Source organism: Phacochoerus africanus, chromosome 3, assembly GCF_016906955.1.
Source record: "Phacochoerus africanus isolate WHEZ1 chromosome 3, ROS_Pafr_v1, whole genome shotgun sequence".
NCBI lineage: Eukaryota > Metazoa > Chordata > Mammalia > Artiodactyla > Suidae > Phacochoerus > Phacochoerus africanus.
Window position 1 is genome coordinate 130,190,371 of NC_062546.1, and position 24,935 is coordinate 130,215,305.

General features: G+C 39.0%; 1 protein-coding gene across 6 annotated transcripts in view; it reads right to left on the reverse strand.

Annotated features, from left to right (window-relative positions):
• Positions 1-2,552: 2,552 nt before the first annotated feature.
• Positions 2,553-24,935, reverse strand: part of ACVR1 (activin A receptor type 1) — an 83,097-nt gene continuing 60,714 nt past the window's right edge. For all 6 annotated transcript variants that reach the window (XM_047772662.1, XM_047772664.1, XM_047772661.1 and 3 more), the window contains 3 exons: positions 23,172-23,369; positions 11,249-11,379; positions 2,553-3,775 (listed from right to left, as the gene is read on the reverse strand). In XM_047772662.1, the coding sequence (XP_047628618.1) occupies positions 3,641-3,775; positions 11,249-11,379; positions 23,172-23,369 (464 nt within the window). In that variant the 3' untranslated portion in view covers positions 2,553-3,640. The remainder of the gene's footprint in view (positions 3,776-11,248; positions 11,380-23,171; positions 23,370-24,935) is intronic.

The window sequence follows — 24,935 nt, forward strand, 5'->3', positions numbered from 1 at the left end:
TCCTTCTGGTACAATTAATCTTATATTTCATTTTCTGATAGAATCTGATAGCTCTCATAGATCTTCTTCACATTTTAAAAATCTTAGTTTTATCTTCTACTTAATCATTTCTAAATTCCTAAACTTTAAGTCACTTATTCATTCTTCAGCTGCAGAATATTTAGCTCTTTTCAAAAACTTCAATTTCTTTGGTAGAGAAGTCCTTATAATCATTAAATATATTCCTGAGTTCACTGTATTATATTTCTGAATTTTCTTATAGCTTGTTGAATTTCTTCATAATATCTATGCTGCATTCTTTATCAGTTAGATCACAATAGATCACAATAGCTTTGAATTCAGTTGCTGAAGAATTATCATTTTCTTTTTATGGTACCATATTTCCGTGATTTTTTCATAATGTTTGAGGTTATGTTCCTCTGCTTTTGCATTTGAAATAGCAAACATTTTTCTTAGTGAAGGATTTTTTAACTTTGGCTATTATAATTCAGTAGGTGGCAATTATAAACCTTTATTTTGTGTTCCATAGGTGATGCTATAGCTCATGTTTTTTGTTTTTCCTACCAGAGTTGATTCTAGGGGATACATTCAAGAGCACACAAAAAGAGATGAGAGCTTTGGACTTAGCATCCAGGACTTTAGGGGTGCCCCTGATGTGACTGGGAAATCCATAAGTGGGAAACTCCCAGAGATCCATGAGTGTGACACCAGCTGAAATCCCAAAGCAGACAGCAGGAAACACATTTTTTTCAATATCCTTTGGCATTCTTGTCTGCCTCTTTCCACTTTTTTGTTCTCCACCTGCCCCCACTGGCCCTCAGTTACAAAAATGCCTTCTCCAGCTGAAACCCACACAACCAAGCAGCCTGTCACTCACCACTTGCAATTTCTACCTTCTTTGATGCTGACAAAAGCCTAGCACATTACAATATGGCCTGCAGGGGAAGGCTACCTCGGTAGGCTCTCTGCCTTCAAATTCATCTCTCTCCAGCTCTGATGGTATGCTGGAATCTCCCACCAGGTTGTGTGGACCCCCACAAATTCTGTCTCCCATGACCATCCACCCACTTTTGCACTTTCCAGGTTCCCCTTTTCCTGATCATGGCAAGTTGGAATTACAGCAGACTCTGACTCCTTTGGATCCAGAGTCCCATCTGAGGTCCCATCTATTCTACTCTCATGCAGAGCTGGGTAGTAATCACCCAGTGTTCTCATATAATGCATAAGTACACTTCTGTTCAGTTATAGATGTCTAATGAGTTATAAATGGAAAAGGGGAGAAAAAAGGAACAACTCATGCTGCCATGATCCTGACATCACTCTAGATAAGTCAGGGTTCTGCTTCTTGATCTAAGTGCTGTTTCCATGGGTGCAACAAATTTAATTAAATTTATAAAATACATTAAGCTGTATGCACTTTTATATATGTACATAATACTTCATCAAAAGTTAAATGTGATTCCACTCCACTTTTTGTGGGTATACAGCCAAAATAATTGAGAGAAAGGACTCAAAGAGATATTTATACAGCCATGTTCATGGCAGCATTTTTCAGAAAAGCCATAAGGTGAAAGCAACCCAAATGTCCATCAACAAATGAATGGAGAAACAGAATGTAGTATATACAGTGGAATATTATCAGCTATAAAAGGAAGGAAATTCTGATATATGCTATCACAAAGATGAACCTTGAGGACATTATGCTAAGTGAAATAAGGCAGTCTCAAATATTTTATGATTCCATTTATATGAAGTACTTAGAATAGGTAAACTCAAAAGAGTAGAATGATAGCTGCCAGGGACTAGAGTGAGGAATGAAGAGTTTGATAGAGTTTCATTTTTGCAGTATGAAAAAGTCCTGTGGATCAGTGTTAGCAATGGCAGCATAACAATGTGAATGTACTTAATACCACTAAACTATACATCTAAAAATGCTTAACATGGCAAAATTTATGTGTGTTTTACCAAGACGTTTTTAAAAAAGTTAAATGCAACTTTAAGATATACCCTCCATAAAATTATATATGCCATATAATTGTATAACTTACCTCTGGTGAACATTCCACAATTTTAACACCTCTACTCTTAGTGGGTTACTCTAAACCCTATATTTTCAAGCTTATTGAAAACAAGAAGTAAAAAAATCCAACAATGGACTCTCCTCAAGCAGCAATGTGAAATGCCTAGAATGGCTTTCCCCTCACACAGGACCTTATATTAAACATAATGCTTTGACCTCCTCCTTTCCATTTATACTCACAACTCCCTTTTGAAGGAGCAACTCCCTTTTGAAGGAGGCAGGTTAGATAGGTCTGTTACCCTTACTTCAAAGTTGGGGAAACTGACCAAGAAAAAAATAAAATCACAGCCTAGAAAAACAAAATTTAAATTTTCTGATAATAAATTCAAGCTGGAAGCCATTTTCCAAAGAACCCTCAAGTTTGTTAATAGATGTAAAAAACAAATTTGATTTACAAATTAATTTTATACTTCTATTATTCCCATAAGAAAATTCTTTATATTATGTAGATCTTTATGTTGAAAAATTTCACTTTGACTTGAAAACATTTTATTTAATTTATACAAATAACTACTAAATACAAAAAGTAGATTAAAACAAAATAGTTATTTTTTTTTTCTGGCAGAGTTTAAATGCACATAATGGATAATTCCGAAGAAAATGCATTTTTCCCCACAGCGTTCAGGACTAAAATTCTACTGAAATCTTTGCTTCTAAATCAGTAATATATTCGGTGGTGTCACATGGGTAATGGCTAAATACGTTCTGCATATGAACTGAAAAAAACTTACAGTCTACACACCTATAAATGTGAAGCACTTAAAATGTGAATTTAACTGATAATAAAAGAAAATGTCCATTTCAGAGTATAGTGTTAAAAACATTTTGATAATAAAATCATAAGAACCACATAAAAATAAGCTTTAACATATGCACAAAGCAGTTCTGTAAAAACTGCTATGTGCACAAGTAATAAATAATTTGCAAAGTTGTGTATAAACAATTCCTAATGTTCAGCGTCATTGTAAACATCAGCACGTGTAAAATGCAGCAAAGTCTGACATTACATTTTGTTTTGCCAAATTGAATTCCTATTATCCAAAGACAGACCAGTGGAGTATGCAGCCAATGTTTTGGCAAGTTGGGTTTTTAAAATTAAGAGTAACAGTGCAAGTAAGGAATGCAAAGAATTCCTAGTGCAATAAAGAAGAGAAGCACAGGCAATATTGCTGATTAAAAATTCACCACCTCCTTGAGTTTCCCATGGGGAGTGTCTAGGAGACCTGTGAAGATATGCAAAGCCACTGTCTTAATGCCCAGATCTCTTTTAGGATTTCTCTGTGTTCCTCCAGTTCCCTACCTTTGCAACAGTGTCTGTCCAACATTAGTCTCTGCAGTGTGAACAGTTTGTGAAATGCCCAGTTCACAGTCATTGAGCGAGGTTAGGGTGGTTTTGGTGTCTCCCCAGCACATGGCTGGGTAAGATGTCTGCCTTGTCAAAGCAGCCACTTGGGGAGGGAGACAGCTGGATTCTATTCTGACCACCAGTCAGGCCAGCATTAGGTCCCAGCTGGACAACGATGACAACATCAGATCTTCCTTCTTGACACCATGAAAATGTCAACAGTCAGTTTTCAATTTGTCTAGGGAATTATCAATTTTGGTCAAAGTCTTTTTGATACGCAGAGCTGTGAGTCTTGCAGATGGATTTTGATACCAGCACTCTTTCATCAGCTTAGCCAGAGAGGTTAATGTCTGAGGAGAGAAAAAAAACCCAACACCACAGTGAAAAAGTAGCTGGGCAGATGTTAACCATTCTCCAGGACTCTGTAGGTCTTGTGAAGTTAAAGTGGTGTTATTACCATCTTCCTTAAGCAAATAATCACGGCCTAGATCACTGATAAATAAGCTACTCCAGAGCTTCCTAAGTTCTGTCCTGTGGATCCCTTATGCTACCAACTGACTTTATCAAGTTAATTACACAGATGAACACTATGGACCCCTTGACGGTTTTATGGGTGACAAAAGCAATAATACTAACCCAGAGTTAATGAAATATGCAGATAGGGTCATTTCTCAATAAGGATCTTTAGCATTGAACAGCTTATGTTTGGGCTTAATCCTTCTAGCTAATGTGTAAAAGATTACCTACCTTGTGTAGGACACAAGGTTGGGCAAGGGCTTTCCAAGGGTGTAGAACAACATCCACCTCCCATCCTGGATTCACAAACGAGTCTTCCTTACTGTTTACACCCAGGAAGCTAGGCTTTGCCTTTAACAAAGAAAAGCCCCCACTTCCTGGTGGTGCTGTGATCAGCCTTCCTCCATTCATTAGGAAGTGATCACACAAAGTAAGCTTCTCCAGTTCCAGGTTTCACCAGATGAGTTTTGGGAAGACAAGATGGGGGAGTAAAAGGACCCTAAGCTCACTTCCTCTCATGAAAACCCCAAAATCACAACTAACTGCTGAACAACCACTGATAAAAAAGACTAGAATCTACCAAAAAAGATATTTTACATCCAAGGATATAAATACGAAACAATGAGATGGGTGGAGGTGCATACTCATCATACAATCAAACCCCATACCACTCAGGTGGATGACCCACAAACTGGAGAATAATTATAACACAGAAGTTCTCTCACAGGAGTGAGAGCTCTGAGCCTCAAGTTAGGCTCCCCAGACTAGAGGTTCAGGATTGGGAAGAGGTGCCCCAGAGCATCTGGCCCCGAAGGCCAGTGGGGCTTGATTTCAGGAACTCCACAGAACTAGGAAACTTGACTCCACTTTTGGAGGGTGCACATAATGTCTCACATGTACTTGGACTCAAGACAAAAACAGTGTCTCCCTAGGAGCCTGAGCCAGACCTAGCTGCTAGTCTTGGAGGGTCTCCTGGGGTTGAGGAGCAACAGTGGCTCACTCTGGGGTCAAACAGGCTGGTGACAGACCAAGAGGGAACCTATAGGAACTCTGGCTGATGGCAGAACAGTGACTCCATAGGAGCCTGGGCCAGACCTACCTGCTGGTCTTGTAAGGTTTCCTGGGGTAGGGGAGCAACAGTGGCTCACTATGGGGTCAGAGAGGCTGGTGGCAGACAGAGAAGGGACCTATATGAACTCTGAGCCCTTGGCACCAAGACCTGGCCCAACCCAACAGCCTATAGGCTCCAGTGCTGGGATGCCTCAAGCCTAATAACCAACAGGGTGGGAACACAGCCCCACCCATCAGCAGACAGGCTGCCTAAACACTTCCTGAGCCTCAGCTACCTATAGACATGCACCTTGACACAGCCATGCCTACCAGAGGACCAAGATCCAGCTCTATTCACCAGTGGCAGGCACCAGCCCCTCCCACCAGGAAGCCTACAGCAACCTCTAGAATAGCCTTAACCACCAGGGAGCAGACACCGGAATCAAGAAAATACAATTCTGCAGCCTGCAGAACTGAGTCAGCAAAGCATAGGTCACAACCTAACCTGGGATCAGCTAGTCTCTAGCCCTTGGGTGACAAAAGGGAATTTACTGTTGGAACATATAGAACATCCAAAATAGATGATAACTTTTACAAGGCCAAGAAATGTAACAAGCTATTACATCCAAAAATATGCAAAGAGAAATTTAAGATGAGATGGCCAAGGAATACATTCCAGATGAAGGAACAAGATAAAACCCCAGAAGAAACAACTAACTTGAAGTGGAGATAGGCAGTCTACCTGAGAAAGAGTTTTAGAGTAATGATCATAAAGATGATCTGAGGACTCAGAAAAAGTGAATGCACAGAGCAATAAGAAGTTTTTAGAAAATATAAAGAACAACCAAACAGAGTTGAATAATACAAAAATTGAAATGAAAAATACACTAGAAGGAATCAAGAGCAGAATAAATAGGGCAGAATGAATCAGTGAGCTGGAAGAGTGGTAGAAATCACTGTCATGGAACATAATAAAGAAAAAAGAATGAAAAGAAACAAGGACAGTTTAAGAGACCTCTGGGACAATGTCAGTGCACCAACATTCACATTTTAGGGGTCCCAAAAGGAGAAGAGTGAGAGAAAGCACCTGAGGAAATATCTGAAAAGAGCTGAAAAAGAGTTTCTAAAAACTTCTAAAAACTCACTTTTTCTGAGTCCTCAGATCACCTTTATGATCATTACTCTAAAACTCTTTCTCAGGTAGACTGCCTATCTCCACTTTAAGTTAGTTGTTTCTTCTGGGGTTTTATCTTGTTCCTTCATCTGGAATGTATTCCTTGGCCATCTCATCTCATGGGAAAAGAAACAATCACCCCAGGACAGAAAGCCCAAAGAGTCCCATACAGGATTAATCCAAGGAGGAACACACCAAGATACACAGTAATCAAATTGACAAAAGGAGAAAACATTAAAAGCAACAAATAACATACAAAGGAATCACCATAGGACTCAGCTGATTTTTCAACAAAAACTGTAGGCCAGAAGGGAGTAGCACAACATATTTCAAGTATTGAAAGAGAAAACGCTATAACCAAAATACCTTCCCAGCAAGGCTCTCATTCAGATTTGACAGAGAAATCAAAAGCTTTATAGACAAGCAAGTCAGCACTACAAAGTCAGCTTCACAACAAATGCTAAAGGAACCTTTCTAAATGGAAATAAAAAGCCCACAACTAGAAACAAGAAAATTGCAAATTGGGAAAGCTCACTGGTTAAGGCAAACATATAGCGAAACTAGGAAATCATCCACACACAAATATGATACCAAAACCAGTAACCATGAGGGGCAGAGAGTGCAAATGCAGTATATTGGAAATATATTGCAGCAACTTAAAACAGACTGCTATACAAAACCTCATGGTAACCACGAACCAAAAATCTGTAATAGATGTACACACAAAAAAGAAAAAGGAATCCAAACACAACATTGAAGATAGTAATCAAATCACAAGAGAAGAGAACACAAGAGGAAGGAAAAAAAAAGATCAAAAGCACTAAAATGGCAATAATATGTATATCAATAAATACCTTAAATGTAAATGGACTAAGAGTTGCAACCAAAAGTCAGAGACTGGCTGAATAGATACAAAAACTAGACCTGTATATGTTGTCTACAAGATATCCATTTCAGATCTAGAGACACATACAAACTGAAAGTGAGGAGAAGGAAAAAGTTATTCCATTCAAGTAGAAATCGAAAGCTGGAGTAGTAATATTAATATCAGACAAAATAGACTAAGTTACAAGAGACAAAGGACATTACATAATAATCAAGGGATCATTCCACGAACAAGATGTAATCATAAATATATATGCACCCAACAGAGGAACACCTTAATATATAAGGCATATGTTAACATTCATAAAAGGAGAAACACAATAATAAAGTCCCCTCACTAACACCCCACTTACATTAATGCACAGATCATCCGGACAGAAAATCATTAACAAAACCCAGGCCTTAAATGACACATTAGGCTAAGTGGACTTAATTGATATTTATAGAGCATTCCATCTGAAAGTAGCAGAATACACATGGAACATTCTCCAGGATAGATCACATGCTGGATGGGACACAAGTGAAATTATATTAAGCTTCTTTTTTGACCACAACTCTGGGAGATTAGAAATCATCTACAAGAAAACAAACAACAAAACAAAACACAAACATGTGGAGGCCAAACAATATGTTACTAAACAACAGAAGAAATCAACAAGGAAATAAAGTACCTAGAAACAAATGAAAATGAAAATAATATAAAGCCTTATGGTATGCAGCAAGAGCAGTTCTAAGATTTATAATGATACAAGCTTACCTCAGGAAACAAAAATCTCAAACAACCTCGTTGCTTACACCTAAAACAACTAAAGATTAGAGCAGAAATAAATGACATAAAGGCTAAGAAACAATAGAAAACATTTTTGAATGAAACCAAAAGATGATTATTTGAAAAGATAAACAAAATTGATCAACTTTTAGCCAGACACATCAAGAAAAAGAGAGGGGCCAGATCAATAAGATTAGAAATAAAAAGTTACAACCAACACCAAAGGAATACAAGGAACCATAAAATTCAAGCAACTATATGCCAATAAAATGGACAACCTAGAAGAATGGATAAATTCTTAGAAGGGTGCAATCTCCCAAGACTGAACCAGGAAGAAATTAAAAATATGAACAGACCAATTATAAGTACTGAAATTGATCCTATGATTTAAAAATTCCCAACAAACAAAAGTCTAGAACCAGATGGCTTCATACATGAATTCTACCAAACATTTAGAGAGTTTATAACTATCCTTCTGAAACTATTCCAAAAAATTAGAGGAAGGAACACTCCCAAGCTCATTCTATAAGAACACTATCACCCTTATACCAAAACTAGATAAAGATACCACGCACACACACAATTATTAATGGCCAGTATCACAGATGAACATAACCAAAAATATCCTCAACAAAATACTAGCAAACAGAATCCAAGAATACATTAAAAGGACCATACATCATGATCAAGTGGGATTTATCCCAGGAATGCAAAGATTTTTCAATAGCCACAAGCAAATCAGTCAGTATGATATATCACATTAACAAATTGAAGAGTAAAAACCATATGATCATCTCAACAGATTCAGAAAAAGCTTTTGATAAAATTGAATATTCATTCATAATAAGAACTGTCCAGAATGTGGGCATAGAGGGATCCTACCTCAATATAATAAAGGCCATACATGATAAACCCAAAACTAACATCATACTCAATGGTAAAATAGTGAAAGCTTTTCCTCTAAGATCAGGAGCAAGACACAGATGTCCATTCTTTCCACTTTTATTCGACACAGCTTTGGACGTCCTAGCCATAGAAATCAGACAAGAAGAAATGAAAGGAATCCAAACTGAAAAAGAAGAAATAAAACAGTCATTGTTTGCAGATGTCATGATACTATACAGAGAAAATCCTAAAGACATGACCAGAAAATTACTACAGCTCATCATTGAATGCAGTAAAGTTGCAGGATACAAAATTAATACATATAAACTTCTTGCATTTCTATATACTAACAATGAAAGATCAGAAAGACAAAGCAAAGATCCCATTCACCACTGCATCAAAAAGAAAGAACTATCTAGGAATAAATCTACCTAAGGAGGCAAAAGACATATAGTCTGAAAAATGTAAGATGCTGAGAGAAACTGAAGATAACACAAACAGAAAGGTATACCGTGTTCTTGGACTGGAAGAATCAATATTGTCAAAGTGATTATATTACCCAAAGCAATCTACAGATTCAAGGCAATCCCTATCAATTGCCAATGGCATTTTTCACAGAACTAGAACAAAAAAAATTAAGTTTGTATGGAGACATGATAGACAATAGCAATCTTGAGAAAGAACAATAAAACTGGAAAAATCAGGCCCCTTGGCTTCAAAGTATACTGCAATAATGAAAAGAATATGGTACTAGCACAAAAACAGAAACCAATGGAACAGGATAGAAAGTCCAAAAATAAACCCATGAACCTATGGTCAATTAATCTATGACAGAGGAATCAAGAATATACAATGGAGAATAGACAAGCTCTTCGATAAGTTGTTCTGGGAAAACTGGACAACTACATGTAAAAGAACAAAATTGGAACATTCTCTAACACCATATACAAAAACTCCTAGAGGAAAATACAGGCAGGAAACTCTTTTGACACAAATCACAGCAATATATTTTTGGATCCATCTCCTAGTTAATGGAAATAAAAATAAATGGGACATAATTAAAGTTCAAACATTTTGCACAGGAAAGTAAACAATAAACAGAATGAAAAGACAACTTACAGAATGCGAGAAAATATTTGCTAATGATGTGACCAAAACAGATTGATCTCCAAAATATACAGTTCATATAGCCCAGTATCAAAAAAAAACAACACAATCAAAAAATGGGCAGAAGATCTAAATAGACATTTCTCCAAAGACATACACATGGCCAAAAGGCACATGAAAAGATATTCCACATCACAAATTACTAAAGAAATATAAGTCAAAACTACATTCACACCATCAGAATGGCTATCATCAAAAAATATAAGTTCTGGATAGGGTATGGAGAAAAAGGAACCCTCCTACACTGTTGATGGGAATGTAAATTGGTACAGCCACTATGGAGAACAGTATGGCGTTTCCTTAAAAATCTAACAACAGAGCTACCATATGATTCTGCAATCCCACTCCTGGGCAGATATCCAAACAAAACCATAATTTGAAATATACACACACTCCAATGTTCATTGCAGGACTACTTAGAATAGCTAAGACATGGAATCAACCTAAATGTCCATCAGCAGATGAATGGATAAAGATACCACACACATACACACACACACAAATGGAACACTACTCAGCCATAAAAAAATAATGTGATTTGAAGCAACATGTGTGGACCTAGAGATTATCATACTAAGTAACCAAATAGAGAAAGACAAATGTTGTATATCACTTATGCGTGGAATCTTAAAAAATTTATACGCACATGCACACACACACTCACAAACTCACTTCCAAAACAGACTCACAGACATAGTAAACAAACTATGATTACCAAAGGGGAAATGAGGGAGGTGGGTGGGGAGCAGGATAAATTAGGAGGTTGAGTTTAATACATACACACTACTATATATATAAAATAATTAACCAGCAAGAACCTACTGAATAGCCCAGGGAACTGTTTTCAATATTTTATTATAACTTACAAGTGAAAAGATTCTGAAAAAGAACACATACATATTATATATAAATCAGATAAAATATATAATTGAATCTCTGTGCTGGGTGCTGGAAACACAATATTGTAAATCAACTATATTTCAATTTTTTAAAAAAAGCAACAGCTTATGATTGGAATTTCAGATACACAGAGATGGAAAAGAGGTTAAAAGCATCACTCAGGTCTCTTGGTTTACATGTGAAACAGCAGTCCTAGGGCTGGTAGCATAGTGATGAATCTACCAATTCCTGGAGCTAGTCAGTCAAAAGCAGAAATTCTCATGAATATTGTCATTCATTAGCAAGATCTATCAGATATGGCTCCTTTAAGAATGAGACCATTTTGTGAACCTACTCAATTAGGTCTAAGGCCCTTCTGCTTAAAATAGAGAAAAAAGCAACAGACAGGGCAGATTACTCAAGAACTATTCCAGCTGAAACTCATGAGCATGTCAATAGCTAAGGGTAGCACTAAAACTAAGAAAGTAGCACTCTTACCGGGTCTGAGAACCATCTGTTGGGTATGTTGGGCCTCTGTTGATCCACGCAGACCACCTTCCTCATATCTTCAAAACTAGGGTCATTGGGAACCACGTCATAAAATGGTGGCTTGTAATCTTCCACAATACCTGCACACACCAGACAAGAATTGTGTTGGGTTAGCAAAAGAGTAGAGGTTGCCCAGGGTTTTATTGATGGGTGTCACAGCTTACAGTGTGATAGGAAAAAGTACTCATTACCTTCCCCAAACTTCAAGGTGATTCTGAAAGCTATAAGTAGGTTTTCAAATAAGTGGAAAACAAAGCAATAAATAGAAAACCATGCAGAGTACAGGAGGAAAAATAATAGAAGAAAATGAGACTACTTCTCACGCAATGGTAAATATTAATAAAATGCTTTAAGAGTGTATACAAACACCTCTGCAATTCCCAACAGGGCACAGGAGATAGACAAGAATCCCTGTGGTGATTAAAAAGGGACAAGATAGCTAAGAAGGTACATGTACCTAGCAGTTTTGAACCATAAACTGAAAAGGTTGTTCATGAACTAGAGCTAGAAGCAAACAAATAATCCAAGACCATAATCAAAATACCCCTTTTGGTTATGACTCGAGGGAAAAAAGTCACCACTATAAAATAACCCCTTCAGGACTTCCCGTTGCGGCTCAATGGGTTAAAAATCCAACTAGTATCCATGAGGACACAGGTTCAATCCCTGGCCTCGCCCAGCGGGTTAAGGATCCAGCACTACAAACCGTAGTATAGGCTGCAGATGCAGCTCAGATCCGGCTGTGGCATAGGCCAGTAGCTGAAGCTCCGATTCAACCCCTACCCCAGGAACTTCCATATGCCATGGGTACAGCCCTAAAAAGACAAAAAACAAGAAAAATAATCGCTCCAATTGGAAAGATGCAAATAAATGTAATATCAAATATTTCCTCATTCATTCACTCTTTGTTCTGAGTACTCTCTGTCAGACACAGCTGTCTGATGGCTCTATTATTTCCTCTCAGATCAAAGGCACAAAATAAAATGTAGAGAAAGATAGTCATTTGGGAAGGCAGAAGAATAGCTGAAAAAAAATGAATTCTTCCTGTACTCCCAAGCAAATAAAAGAGTGGTTAATTTCAGCTTCTGTCCCTGCATGATATCCAATGCCTTAGGAACCCTTTGCTCAGCAAAATTACATCAGTTTCTTACTTTTCACAGAGTAAGAAACAGAAAAATTTAAAGCAACAATTTGGAATTCGAAAATTGGTTTTTCTCCTTATAAATATGTAACCCAGAAAATCCACTGTTTTTCTTCTATCATCGAAGGATTCAACAATAAGGATAGTGGATTACTTGGTTTACTGCCCTCTCTCCTTCCTCCATGTAACTTTCTTCTATTCCTCAATGCCTTCCAGATTGTTGGCACAGACAGGAAGAAGCTGTTTTGACAACATAAATTATTCTAATTAAGTTGTTTTAGTTCCTACAAGCCACCAGAAGTCTTCAATCCCCTTTTCACTTATCAAAGAAATTAACAGTGAGAAGCTGTTCTCACAAATCCCATATAAATACAAACCATTTATGCAAAAGATTAGCCATGATAAGGAACATCTGTTCAAGAAATATTAGTTTTTTGGTTAAACTTCATAGACTCAACAAAGTTTATTTTTAAAATGCAACATAGTCTAAATTATACTTAAAAATTCTGGCTGATATTCTTAAGTCTAAATAACACATCCACTTTGCTTGACTGTGTTTGTAATGTATATTAGTCAAAGGATTAAAATCTCTTCTAGAAATCATAAACAGGTTTAGATTGGGCATAAACCACTGCTTTCAGAAGACCTAGAATACCTCATCTCAGAAGCCCTACCTACTTCTCTGGTAAGGACCCCAGGAAGCATTCAAACAGTATTTTAATGCCTTTCAGTACTAATACTACTAGGAGACATCACAGAAAATAGAGGTGGACATTGACCTGCCAGATAATGTATACCTTTATAAGGGCCATATTAATTTATAAGAACGTAGGATTGGAGTTCCCATCATGGCTCAGCAGAAATGAATCTGACTAGCATCCATGAGGATGTAGGTTCAATTCCTGGCCTCACACAGTGGGTTGTGGATCTGGCGTTGCCGTAAGCTATGGTGTAGGTCACAGAAGCAGCTCGGATCCTGCATTGCTGTGGCTGTGGCGTAGGCCAGCAGCTACCACTCCAATTTGACCCCTAGCCTGGGAACCTCCATATGCTGTGGGCGTGGCCCTTAAAAAAAAAAAAAAAGTAGGATTGTGTCCTTCAACAGTAGTAGCATTGTGCCTTTTCAACTTTTGTGAAGGAGAATACATTTAATAGCCTGGTTTCATTCTTTTAAAATCTAGCATAATAGCCAGCCATTTGGAGTAACTTGCCTAATTTGGGAAGGGGTAGGTGACTGTGAACAGTAATACTGAGCTGAATTTTTCTGTAAATGCAAAAGAAAAAAGCATGGCTGGGTTTTTAAAACACAGGCTCTAGGGGTCAACAACAAATTTCATTATACAAAGATGGAACCTTTCCCTTGGGTTTATAGTTGTCATATTTTAATCTTATTAAATGTCACCATGTTTTAACAAAAGGAATGAAATTTTTAAAAGGCCATTTAATTGATTATGCCTGGGACGTAGTCATGCCTCTTCCACCACTGGTAAACTGTTGATTGTTTCCACTTGATGTTGGCCATGCTTGCTCAGAAAAAAAATAAACCTGGGACTTAAACTCCAGCAATCACATGGAACTCCCTCTGGTCAAGGAAAGCAGTTATCTTAATCAATAACTACATACTTACTATGTGTGGAATACCAAATTAAATGTTGAGGATGATAAAAGAATAAGACATGCTCTTGGTTTTCAAGGAACTCAAAATCTAGTGGAAGATGAGAACAAGCCCCACTCTTTTTTCCTTAGACAATAGAAATGTTGTTTGAAAAAAAACAAAAAACCTCAAAAATATTTTTCACTCCTTTATATATTCACTTTTGCCTTGACAGGCAAAGATAGGTTAGAAATTCTGTTTTACTTGCTGATTCCTATACTGGCTCAAAAGCCATTCTAATCCCTTAACACTGTGTGAGTCAGGGGTTGTCCTTGGCACTAGGGATACAAAAGTTAAAAAGATGTGATGTTGGTGATGAGAATGTGGGGAAGGAGGGTATGAAAAAATAAATTACAAACTAGGAGCAGGGAGAAGAGGTGGGGGGACATAATGTTCAGCAGGTTTCAAAGAATTAAATATCTGTGTGTTTTAAGTAAAACCAAGGTGCCATGGAATAAATCGGGTGCCATGGAAGCTTAAATAAGCTTTCTGGGAGCTAGGGCTTGGAGGAACATAGCAAGATGAATTTTTTAAAAAGTGAAAAGGATGGGACAAGAATACACCAAGGAGAGGGGCATTTGGGGGGTGGGGGTGGGGGTACAGATATGGGACAAAGACAAAGGGTTACAAATGATCCTCCTATGCTGGACCAATGGAGGGAAGTTCTCTGGGGCTGAAATCAGTGTCCATGGTGGGTGGGGCGTGGAGGGTGGGGGTGACAGATCAGGGTTAGACTGTGAAATTATTTGTGTTGTCAAGGTAGGAAGTTACTTACAACTTTCTTCCCTCACTTTGGCTAGAAAAATAGTAGACACAGTCCTTTATGATCGCACTCAATGAGCAACTGCCAAATCGTAAGCCAGTGAAGAAGACAGCATGAATACAGGAAAAGTGACTTAAAAAAAAAAATACTTCAAGTGCCAAAGGAGTGGTACAACAAAGGATCCAGGACTGCAGTGGAAGAGAGCTCTTAAACTGTGGTCAAGGAAGGATGAACTGAGCCAGGACCAGGACTTGCTTTTCCACATAAGAGGGTGTGACTCAAAGGGCCACAGAAAGAATCGGAGGAATTATTTATAACCTCCTCCCCACAACCTTGGACATGTCTATCTGATTTATACAATCTTTTTTTTTTCCTGGACCTATTGTCTCCCTGAAAGTTTCCTCTAGGGCAAATCTGTCTTTATAACCAATATCCCTATCATTCATTTGCCTGATCTTTCTAAGTAAAACCCTTAATTGCCAGAAGTGAGTTCCAACACCTTTAAAATACACGTCACAAAATGGATGTGCAGATCAACAAGAATGCCCTGGACAGGGGTTCAAACAGCATGAAATACCAGAGGGGTCTTTCTAAAATGCATGTCTCTGGATACAAGGCCTTCCTCATGATCCTCTCCAGCCAAACCAAACGTTTTTGGCTTTCAAAGCTTTGGAGCTTTCTCAAGTGCTGATTATGGATTTGGCTATAATTTGAATAATCTGAAGGTGAGACATGTTAGAATCAGGTAGATCACAGCCTGCATTTTCCTCCAGAAGAAGAAACTGAGGGCCACCCAGGGAAAATTCATTGTTCCAAGTTCACAACTAACTAATGACATAGATGAACCAGAATCCATTTCCTGGATTCTATTCTGTAATCCCATCACAGTGGGGATTGCTCACTTCACGTTACACCATCTCTCTTCACTGCCCTGCAACTTGGGTGGTCACATCCAACATCCAGGTAACAGGTGAGGGGAATGGAACCGCAGCAGCTACATCTATACAGAGACCTGATGTTAACCGTTAATTCCTAGAGAAATTATGAAACCCTTCAGAGATTAGAACATTACAACTAAAGACATTTTTAAAGAGGATTAGAATGGCTCATGTTTGACCTCTGAGAGGACTCTAAGTTAATACAGAGTTTCCTTCAAGGGTGGCATGTGAGAAAGTTGAATGTGGTTCACAGACAAATCTTTTTCATTTTATTAAATCACTGCGTATGTATTTTTATAGTTACCTTCCATTTAGTGCCATGGGATACTGGTTTTCCCATTTCCAATAGTGACATTAATTTCCTTTTAAAAATATGTTTAAAAACCAATTTAAATGAAATGATTAAGAAAATAATGTTAGAAATGGCATCTGGATATGAAAAAAAAATCATAAAGGTAGTACATGTATGAAAGAATCTTGGGAAACAATTTTCAGAGAGGTATTTTTTCCTGGTAAGATTAAGATTCAAAAAGGTATATCTATTATTTGTGTTACTTTGCTTAACATTTCTCACAGGAGGATTTCAAACATGGTTTTTATGCCACAGCCCACATGGAAAACTACTAGATAAAAGGATGGAGCTGCTTGTGATGGAGGTGACAGCAGCCTAGGAGATTCCAATTCCCCTTGGCCCTGCCTCACTGCTGGAGATTTCAAAGAATCAGTACCTCAGGCGTCCCTTTAACCCAAGAGGGTGCACTCACTGAGAAGCCCTGACGTACCTCAAGGCAGGTTCTCCTTTCTGAAACAGGAACAGAAATGAAAGGACAGCTCTGTTCCCTGCTAATAAGTACACATGTGACCGCAAAGACGTCATCCCGCCATCCCCATCACAATTCACAGGCATAAGGAACTGAGCACATCTTTCAGAGTCAAGACCAACTGCATTGTCTGAAATCTGTTAATTCATTTGTTACTTATCATGGAAGTCTCCATGATGTAGTAGAGCCAACGTAAATGGTTACAGATTGCTATATGGTTAGGCCCAACTGAAAATATTGATGATATAGTTGTCAGGAGAGGTTGAAGGGCCTAGGACAAATCCACAGCCATGCTCTGAGCTGAGCTATGACAAGACACCTTATATCTCACACAGCCCCAAACCTAGAGAGAGAAGCTCCACAAGGGTTCTAAGCACTTGCTAGTTGTGGAGGTCTCATGAGAAAAGGAGCATATCATTCATGGATGCTCAGGCTATTAGAAGGTGGTCATCATAGATATGACTTGGTGAAGGGCTGCTCTTCAAGGCATATCAAGGAAAAATTTGCTTTAATAAAGTTTTGCTGGCCTCTCTGGTTATTTTGTCATGAGGTCACTGGACTGCCCCCCTCTGGTCTGTATGTTAAATTAGGGTTGTGAAATTCCAGAAATCAGTGGGGGAAAAAAATCCTTCCTTCTGACTCTGCCTCCTTATTCCTGCCCCCAACCACTCTCAGGAATATGGAGATGGAGTCAGAAGGAAGGATTTTTTTTCCCCACTGATTCCTATACCTATAAATTGAGTGGTTGGGGGCAGGAATAAAATAATCAAACCTGAAAGGAATTATTTGAATGAATATTTTTAAGTTTCCCTGATATGATTCTTCCCTTTGTTCAAATCTTAATATACACTAGAGCAGTGAAATAAAATCATGAAACAATATCAGATATTAAGTTGCTGAAGAAAATAAGAGCTGTCATGGTTTCCGTACACAAGCCCATTGTGCTTAGGAACAGAAGCACACGCCGTTCCTTGGCAAGCCCAAGGACTTATCAGAAGAGGTTTTCCAAAGTATGTGTGCCAAACATAAGCTTGTTCTAACAAGTATTTCCTAGTCCCCACCCCATTAAGAGAGGCAACTTGGCCAGCAGGGTTTTTTTCTGTGTGAGATGCAAACACTTCTTGACACATTTCAACACTGGATTCCACCACAAAATAATCAAAGCCAGTCGCAGTGAAATAATTTCCACATAGCCCTCCTGTGGGTGGTGAAGAGGAAACATGTGTAGTACCAAGGGATGCAGTGGCATAAAGAGAGGTGGGGAGAGGGCAGCTGAGGTCTGCAAGCAGCCACCATCACTCAGGTCCAGTGGAACAGTAACAAAACTCATGGCAATGGCATTGAGCATGTAGCATATGCCACACATGTGCTTGATGCTTTACATACATCTCTCACTTAATCATCAGAACCCTTTAAAGTGCATACTGTTATCGTACTTTTTGGATGATGAAACTGATGTGACTGAGTCAGAGTCTGATTCCAGAGCCCACAGTATTAGTGATAACATTTCACTGCCTCAAGCAGGCCCAGAAGAGGCACCATCCGGCTGCACAGAGGCTGCTGCCGTTAACACAGGCCTCCGTGTGCTGTGTGATAGCCACATGGAGAGCCACAGCAAGCAAAGAAACACCTCACAACACGTTGTGTAAGAACCAAACACAACAATGGAACATGTGTCCTGTCGTCTAAATGCATTTGCTGGTACAATCTGGGTACACTGCCTTTTCAAAAGATCCATATAGAGATTCCTCATAAAAGTAAAAATAGAGTTGCCATATGATCCAGCAGCCCCACTCCTGGGCATATACCCAGACAAAACTATAATTCAAAAAGATACATGTACCCTTCTGTTTAATGCAGCACTGTTTATAATAGCCAAGACATGGAAACAACCTAAATGCCCATCAATAGATGAATGGATAAAGAAGATGTGGTATACACACACACAGATACACACACAATGGACTATTACTCAGCTATAAAAAAGAATGAAATAATGCCATTTGCAGCTACATGGATGGACCTAAAGATTACCATACTAAGCAGAGCAAGTCAGAAAGAGAAAGATAAATACCATATGATATCACTTATATGTGGAGTCTAGAATATGACACAAATGAACTTATCTACAAAACAGAAACAGACTAAGACATAGAGAACAGACTTTGTGGTTGCCAAGGGGGGGGAGGTGGGGGAGGGAAGGACTGGGAGTAGGGGATTAGCAGATGTAAACTAGTATATATAGGATGGATAAGCAACAGTCCTACTACATATGACATTTAAATCACAGTGAGGAGTTCCCGTTGTGGTGCAGCAGAAACAAATCCAACTGGTATCCATGAGGATGCAGTCAATCCCTGGCCTCACTCAGTGGGTTGGGGACCTAGTGTTGCCATGAGCTGTGGTGTAGGTCACAGATGCAGCTTAGATCCCGTGCTTCTTTGGCTGTGGCATAGGCCAGCAGCTGCAGCTCTGATTTGTCCCTAGACTGGGAACTTCCATATGCCTCAGGTGTGGCCTTAAAAAGCAAAAAAACCAAAAAAACAAAAAACCACACACACACAATGAAAACACTCTGGGTAAAAGTCCATAGTAGACTGAGTCCCATGCTGCTGAATGATGCCACACTCAAAGATGTTGTAAAGGAGGGGCAGTGAAGATTGTTTTATTTAGTTTTTAAATCCAAAGCAGATAACCATAGCATTAGAGCAACACAACTCTGACGTTTCTGCCTACAGGGATCCAGACAAAGTAGCACACTGAAGGCTGAGGGCCCAGAGAAAGGACCTCTAATCTCAAGAGGGAATGAGCTGCAGGATGACTGGATGGGGCCAGTGCAGGTTTTTATTCAACCAAAGCCAATGGCATGAGTACAGAGTTATGCTGTACCCATTTATCTAAGAAATACACACATCAGATTCTATTGTCACACCACACTGAACAACCCAGGTAACCAAAAACCAGTGTGTCTGGAGAACTATTTAAAAAAAAAAAAAAAAAAAGGAAAGGAAAGGAAAGGCTGCCAAAGTAGCAAAAACCTAGAAAGGCCAAGGCCTACGTACAAGCCTCTTAAGGAGCAATGGACGACCCCTCTTCAGCCTGGAAGATAGAGCAAGTTTCACCTAAAGCCTCAGAATACAAATCAGGGACTCCCACTCGGAGGGGTTCCCTCAGCATGGGGGTGAGGGTGGGGGCACGGAGGGGAGCTTTGTTTCCTGTCCTGGGTGAGACTGATTTAAGGGATTCCATTTTAACATGAGATCTCAGGAGTCCCATCGCTGACCCAGCGGCCTCAGCCTCAGCTCACATGGGACCATGTTAAAGAAATTCTCGGTACCACCCTCCACCTCTAAATCAAACCTGGGACGGGTTCAGCACTGTGTTTCTAGGTGATTCAGCCGCACAATCTCCAGTTTAACAACTATCAATCCAAGCAAACCCCTGTCTCAGCTTCATACAGAAAATTCACACAGAAATGGCAAGAAAACTGTTTTCTTCCCTACCAATTTCAGAAACTATGTCAAACAGTAAATTCCAAAAGACACTACTGAGAAATTCTCAAGATGTGAAAATGGACTTAATTCTCATTTCCTAGACAGACACAGCATGACGTTTATTAGTAGTAGCAAATAAATATAAAATTCCCGTGAAAATATAAAATGCAACATATTTTTATACTCATGGTTCACCTGAGGATCGTATTGCTGCAGAACTATCTGGTCATCAATTTCTATAATGGACTCAGAAACTCAAAGGACACATAATTATAATGACCTTCCTAAGATAAGATATTCATATATTTAAATGAGGTACATTTTATATGCAATAATTTCAAAAATATATATACTTTTAACGACAGTTCTTAAAGCTGGTAAGAACATGAAATAGGTACATCATGCCCTGGGGTGGGTGAGATATTGTAAATTAGAACAATTCTTATGGAAAGCAATTTGGCAATATGTGTCAAGCCATAAAAACTTCATATTCTTTGACCTAGTAGGCCTTTTTCTCAGATTAAGAATAATTCCCCAAATGAAAAAGTTATATGAACAGAGATGTCTACTATTGGCCCCACATGGACGAGACAGGATGTCTAACAATATGGCAATGGTTAAATTCATGAACTATCATGTGGCCATTTAAAATAAACACAGACTAACATTAAAAAACACTGAAATGAAAAAGATGATACAGAATTATATCTATACTGTGATTACCACTAAGTAAAAAAATACATACATGGTTGCATAGAGAAGAAGGGGGGGAGACATGAATGTTGGAATGTTAAAGCAAATTTTTCTTATTTTTCTTTCTACTAATTTTTCTGCTTGGGGGTAGTAATGACTAAAATACTAATATTAATAGATAGACAAGCAGCATTGAACATTTTCGAGTTTGAATTTGGATAACTGATTTCCGTGTGTGTGTGTGTGTGAGTGTACATGTGGCCCTGTGACTATTCATGGGAGAAGGGAGACTGGAGAAAGAGAAGAGAAAATATCAAATTAGTCATTGTCAAGGGGCAGTATCTGATTTAAAATGAGACATGACATACCCTTACCTCCCCCTAAAAAAATCAAAGCACAGAACAGAAACTCAACCCACAAAATTTCAAGAACCAGAAAACAATCTAAATTATGATGGAAGCAGGAGATCAGTAAATGAGAAAACAACCAATATAGCCTCTCTTCCTTTACCCTTCATGATTTTTTTTTCAAAGATAATGTTAAACACAAGATAGATCAAGAAAACTATTTGTTGAGCTACATTTTAAACTGATGACTCTAATTTCCAACTGACTCCTATTAATCACAGCTGATCTTTAAAAACCATTTGGGTTTAAGCCTGTGACACAGGGAACGAATTTGCAACATGAGTTCTTACAGAGCCCAAATCCCAAATTTCTGCCAAGTTCAGCTTTCATCACACAGGCTTGCTTGGCGTGGCTCCAGCACCCTCACAGCTGGACTGCTACTATCCTGGCCTTGGAATATTAACTTCCTTTCCATCTGGGGCAAGTTCCCCATCACACGGTTTATTATGACACCAGTCCTTCTTGAAAAGTGTTTAAGATAAACTAATTAGAACTTGATTTTCAGTTCTAAGGTGCTTGAGAATTATTAGAGGGGGATGGGGAAATGAAGTCGCTGAGCAATTTCAGGCAAAGTTCAGAACTTTATAAATCAGCAAAACAATCACTCTGTTGCAAACAATTCTCAAGGCACTTGAATGGCACAAAATGCAAGTCCCAAAAATTGAGAAACAATTACCAAGAAAATCTTCATGACTCCATCCAAAATAAATAAATAAATAAATGTCAGGTCACAATGCATGTGTGTTTATGTTTAATGTGAAACATGGGTTTTGATATCCTCAGAGAGTCTGTTAAAAGCAAACATGCTTTGGGGGGGCGGGGCACAGGAGGAAGGTACCTCAAAGGCTTGCCGATTTTAATTATTGCACACTAAAACTGTTACGTTACCCCAACTCCACTTTCCTCACAGAACCTCCTACTCTCTGGCTATGTTATTCTTGAAATTATGATTGCCCCAAGAATTTCAATCCTTACAAAAAAATATCAGTGGAAGGTGGGATGGAGCACAGAGGCTTGTGATTTCAAGCATTATTTCTTTAATACTTCAAATGCAGGATTCCAATGGGTCCCAGGAGTGTAAGTATCTTCTGAAAATGAATATTAATTTAAAGATATGGCATGTTCTTCTGTTTTCCTGGAACAATTTCACACACATCCTCTGTGAAATTAAGACTTCCAGTGGTGAAGATATGAAGAGGTTGGTTTAGTCAATTCCAGAGATGCTGCTATAATGACCACTTTGTGGGTAGACGGGGCATGTGCAATGTGAATGAGGACAGGGAGTACTTTCAGAATACAATGAACTTAAATTCCAACAATGTATCTGTGGCTGATTTGAAAGATGGAGGTTAAAGTTTAAAATGATAGACATATGCTTCCCTTACTGTTAAGGCAATGCAGTTTCATAAAATTTACTTCTAAGAGGACCAGCATGAGCCTCCTATTCAGGGCTTCCTGAATTTAAGCTTCACTTACTCAGCAGGCACAGCCTGCTTCTTACAAAGAAATGAATTCTGAGTGTACAACCTGAGTCTCTTCTCAATAGTCCAGACTTAAGAAGTAAAAATATCTACAACAGCAGAATTCACCCTTAGATTTATTTGAGCATTCTCCTCACAATAAACCTCACTTGTGAAAAGAGCAAAGAAGGAGGAAGGGTGGGAAGAGAGGCAGAATAAGAAAGATGAAGGGAGGAAGAAATAAAATACAGATGGTTTTAAAAAAAAGAAATATGTAGTCTGTTCTATAAATATTTTTCTACAACCATTTCTTCTTATGCAGTTAAAACAGACTGCCCTTCCGTGCCTTCCACCTACCGGCCATATATCAAATATAAATGCCGGCAGCTATACACGTATGATTCACGGAACAATGTGGACTTAAATACCCTCTCTGCCTTTTAAAGGTAGCAATCAAGAGGACTTGGACAAGGACAATATTAGATACGAACAGATACCTACCATTGCTCACCATCCGCCTGGCCACTTCCCACAAGACAAGTCCAAAGGCCCAAATATCGACTCTCTTATAAGAATCGAAGCAATCCACCTGGATGGTCTCATCGAGAACTTCGGGGGCCATGTAGCGTTTGGTGCCCACACGGGGGTTGTTCCCCACATCGAGCTGATTGGTGCTCTGGGAATGCATGACCGCCAGGCCTGAAAGGAAGAAGACCACAGTGTGAGTCTGCTCCCTTCCTTTCTCACAGAGGGTTGCTGAAGTATTTTAAACCAACCTCACTCCAAAGCGCCCTCCTGTGGCGCCCGTGGTGAGGGCTGCATCACACCCAGTGCCATCTCTGAAGTGCCCTTGGGATGACTTCTTTGAGCAGGAAATAGGGCTGATGCCAGAAACATTCCGAGGCTAGTAGGTTAATATATGAACCTCGGAGACAAAAAGTTTTGGGTAAATAATAGACTAATGCACCAAACCAATGTGAGGCCGGTGTTTGAAATCCACAGGAAGACAGGCTCACAAGTTAAATGAGAGCCTCGAAGTGGCTTAACAAGATGCAAATGAAGCTCTCAAGTTCCACCCGCTAGTCTGCAGACACAAATTTCAAACCATGTGAAGCAGACTTTGAAGAAATTTATCACTACACAAAGGGCCAACCGCTCTGGACTCTGCTCCATCCCTAAAGAAGGACTGCTATTCTGGAGGGTAATGCGGACCAGACCCATGGATGGGCCTTTCTCTGTAGCCACACGTGCAGAGGACACTAAGCTTGCCCTCAATTTAAAGCATGATTCTGGAGTTCCCGCTGTGGCACAGTGGAAACAAATCCAACCAGTAACCCCATGAGGTTGTAGGTTCAATCCCTGGCCTCACTCAATGGGTTAAGGATCTGGTGTTGCCATGAGCTGTGGTCACAGATGCTGCTTGGATCCCAAGTTACTGTGGCTGTGGCATAGGCTGGCAGCTGTAGCTCCCATTCAACCCCTAGCCTGGGAACCTCCATATGCCATGGGTGTGGCCTTAAAAAGCAAAACATAAAAATAAAGCACGATTCTAATGTTAAATGGTTTTGAAATGCTTTCTTAAGCCATGCCTAATTTCAAATTCCTCAGCCAATTAGAGAGACCTGGTATTTCTCACAGACTGAGAGGAATGGACAGATACATGAACAGTTTACTTAAGAATGGAATTACTTTTTAATGCATATGCAGACTGACGGGAAGATGATTCCTCTAACACTCAAAATAATGCAAATTGTCAAAGTGGAGCTAGCAGGCTGTTTAAACCTCTACAACCCAAAGGGAATCCCTCAAGCCATCTAAGGAGAATGCTTCTCCTCTTACCCCATGGCTTTGTATGGATGGGATAAAGGCTCCACATCAAGCCAGGGATACAATGTGTTAGCTTTAATAATTACCAATGATATCGGCAACTGCATTTGACTAAATTGAACTGTTTCTTCCTGCCCGTATTTTTATATTCAACTCTAAGATTCTATGGCCACTATGAACATTTCCAAAATCACATGTGCCCCTCTACCATTTCCAAGAGTTGAAATAACGGTATACAAAAAAGATACAGTTTAAATAGAACATGGAGATACTACCTGTGTTGGTTTCAAAATACATCCACAAGTTTTTTGAAACTTCTCCCTTCAAGAGGGGAAACTCAATTCCCCTTGAGTGTGGGCTGCACTATCAAACAGAATATAGCAGAAGAGAGTATCTTCAAAATTAGGACATAGAAGGCATGTGGCTTCCTGTTTGCTC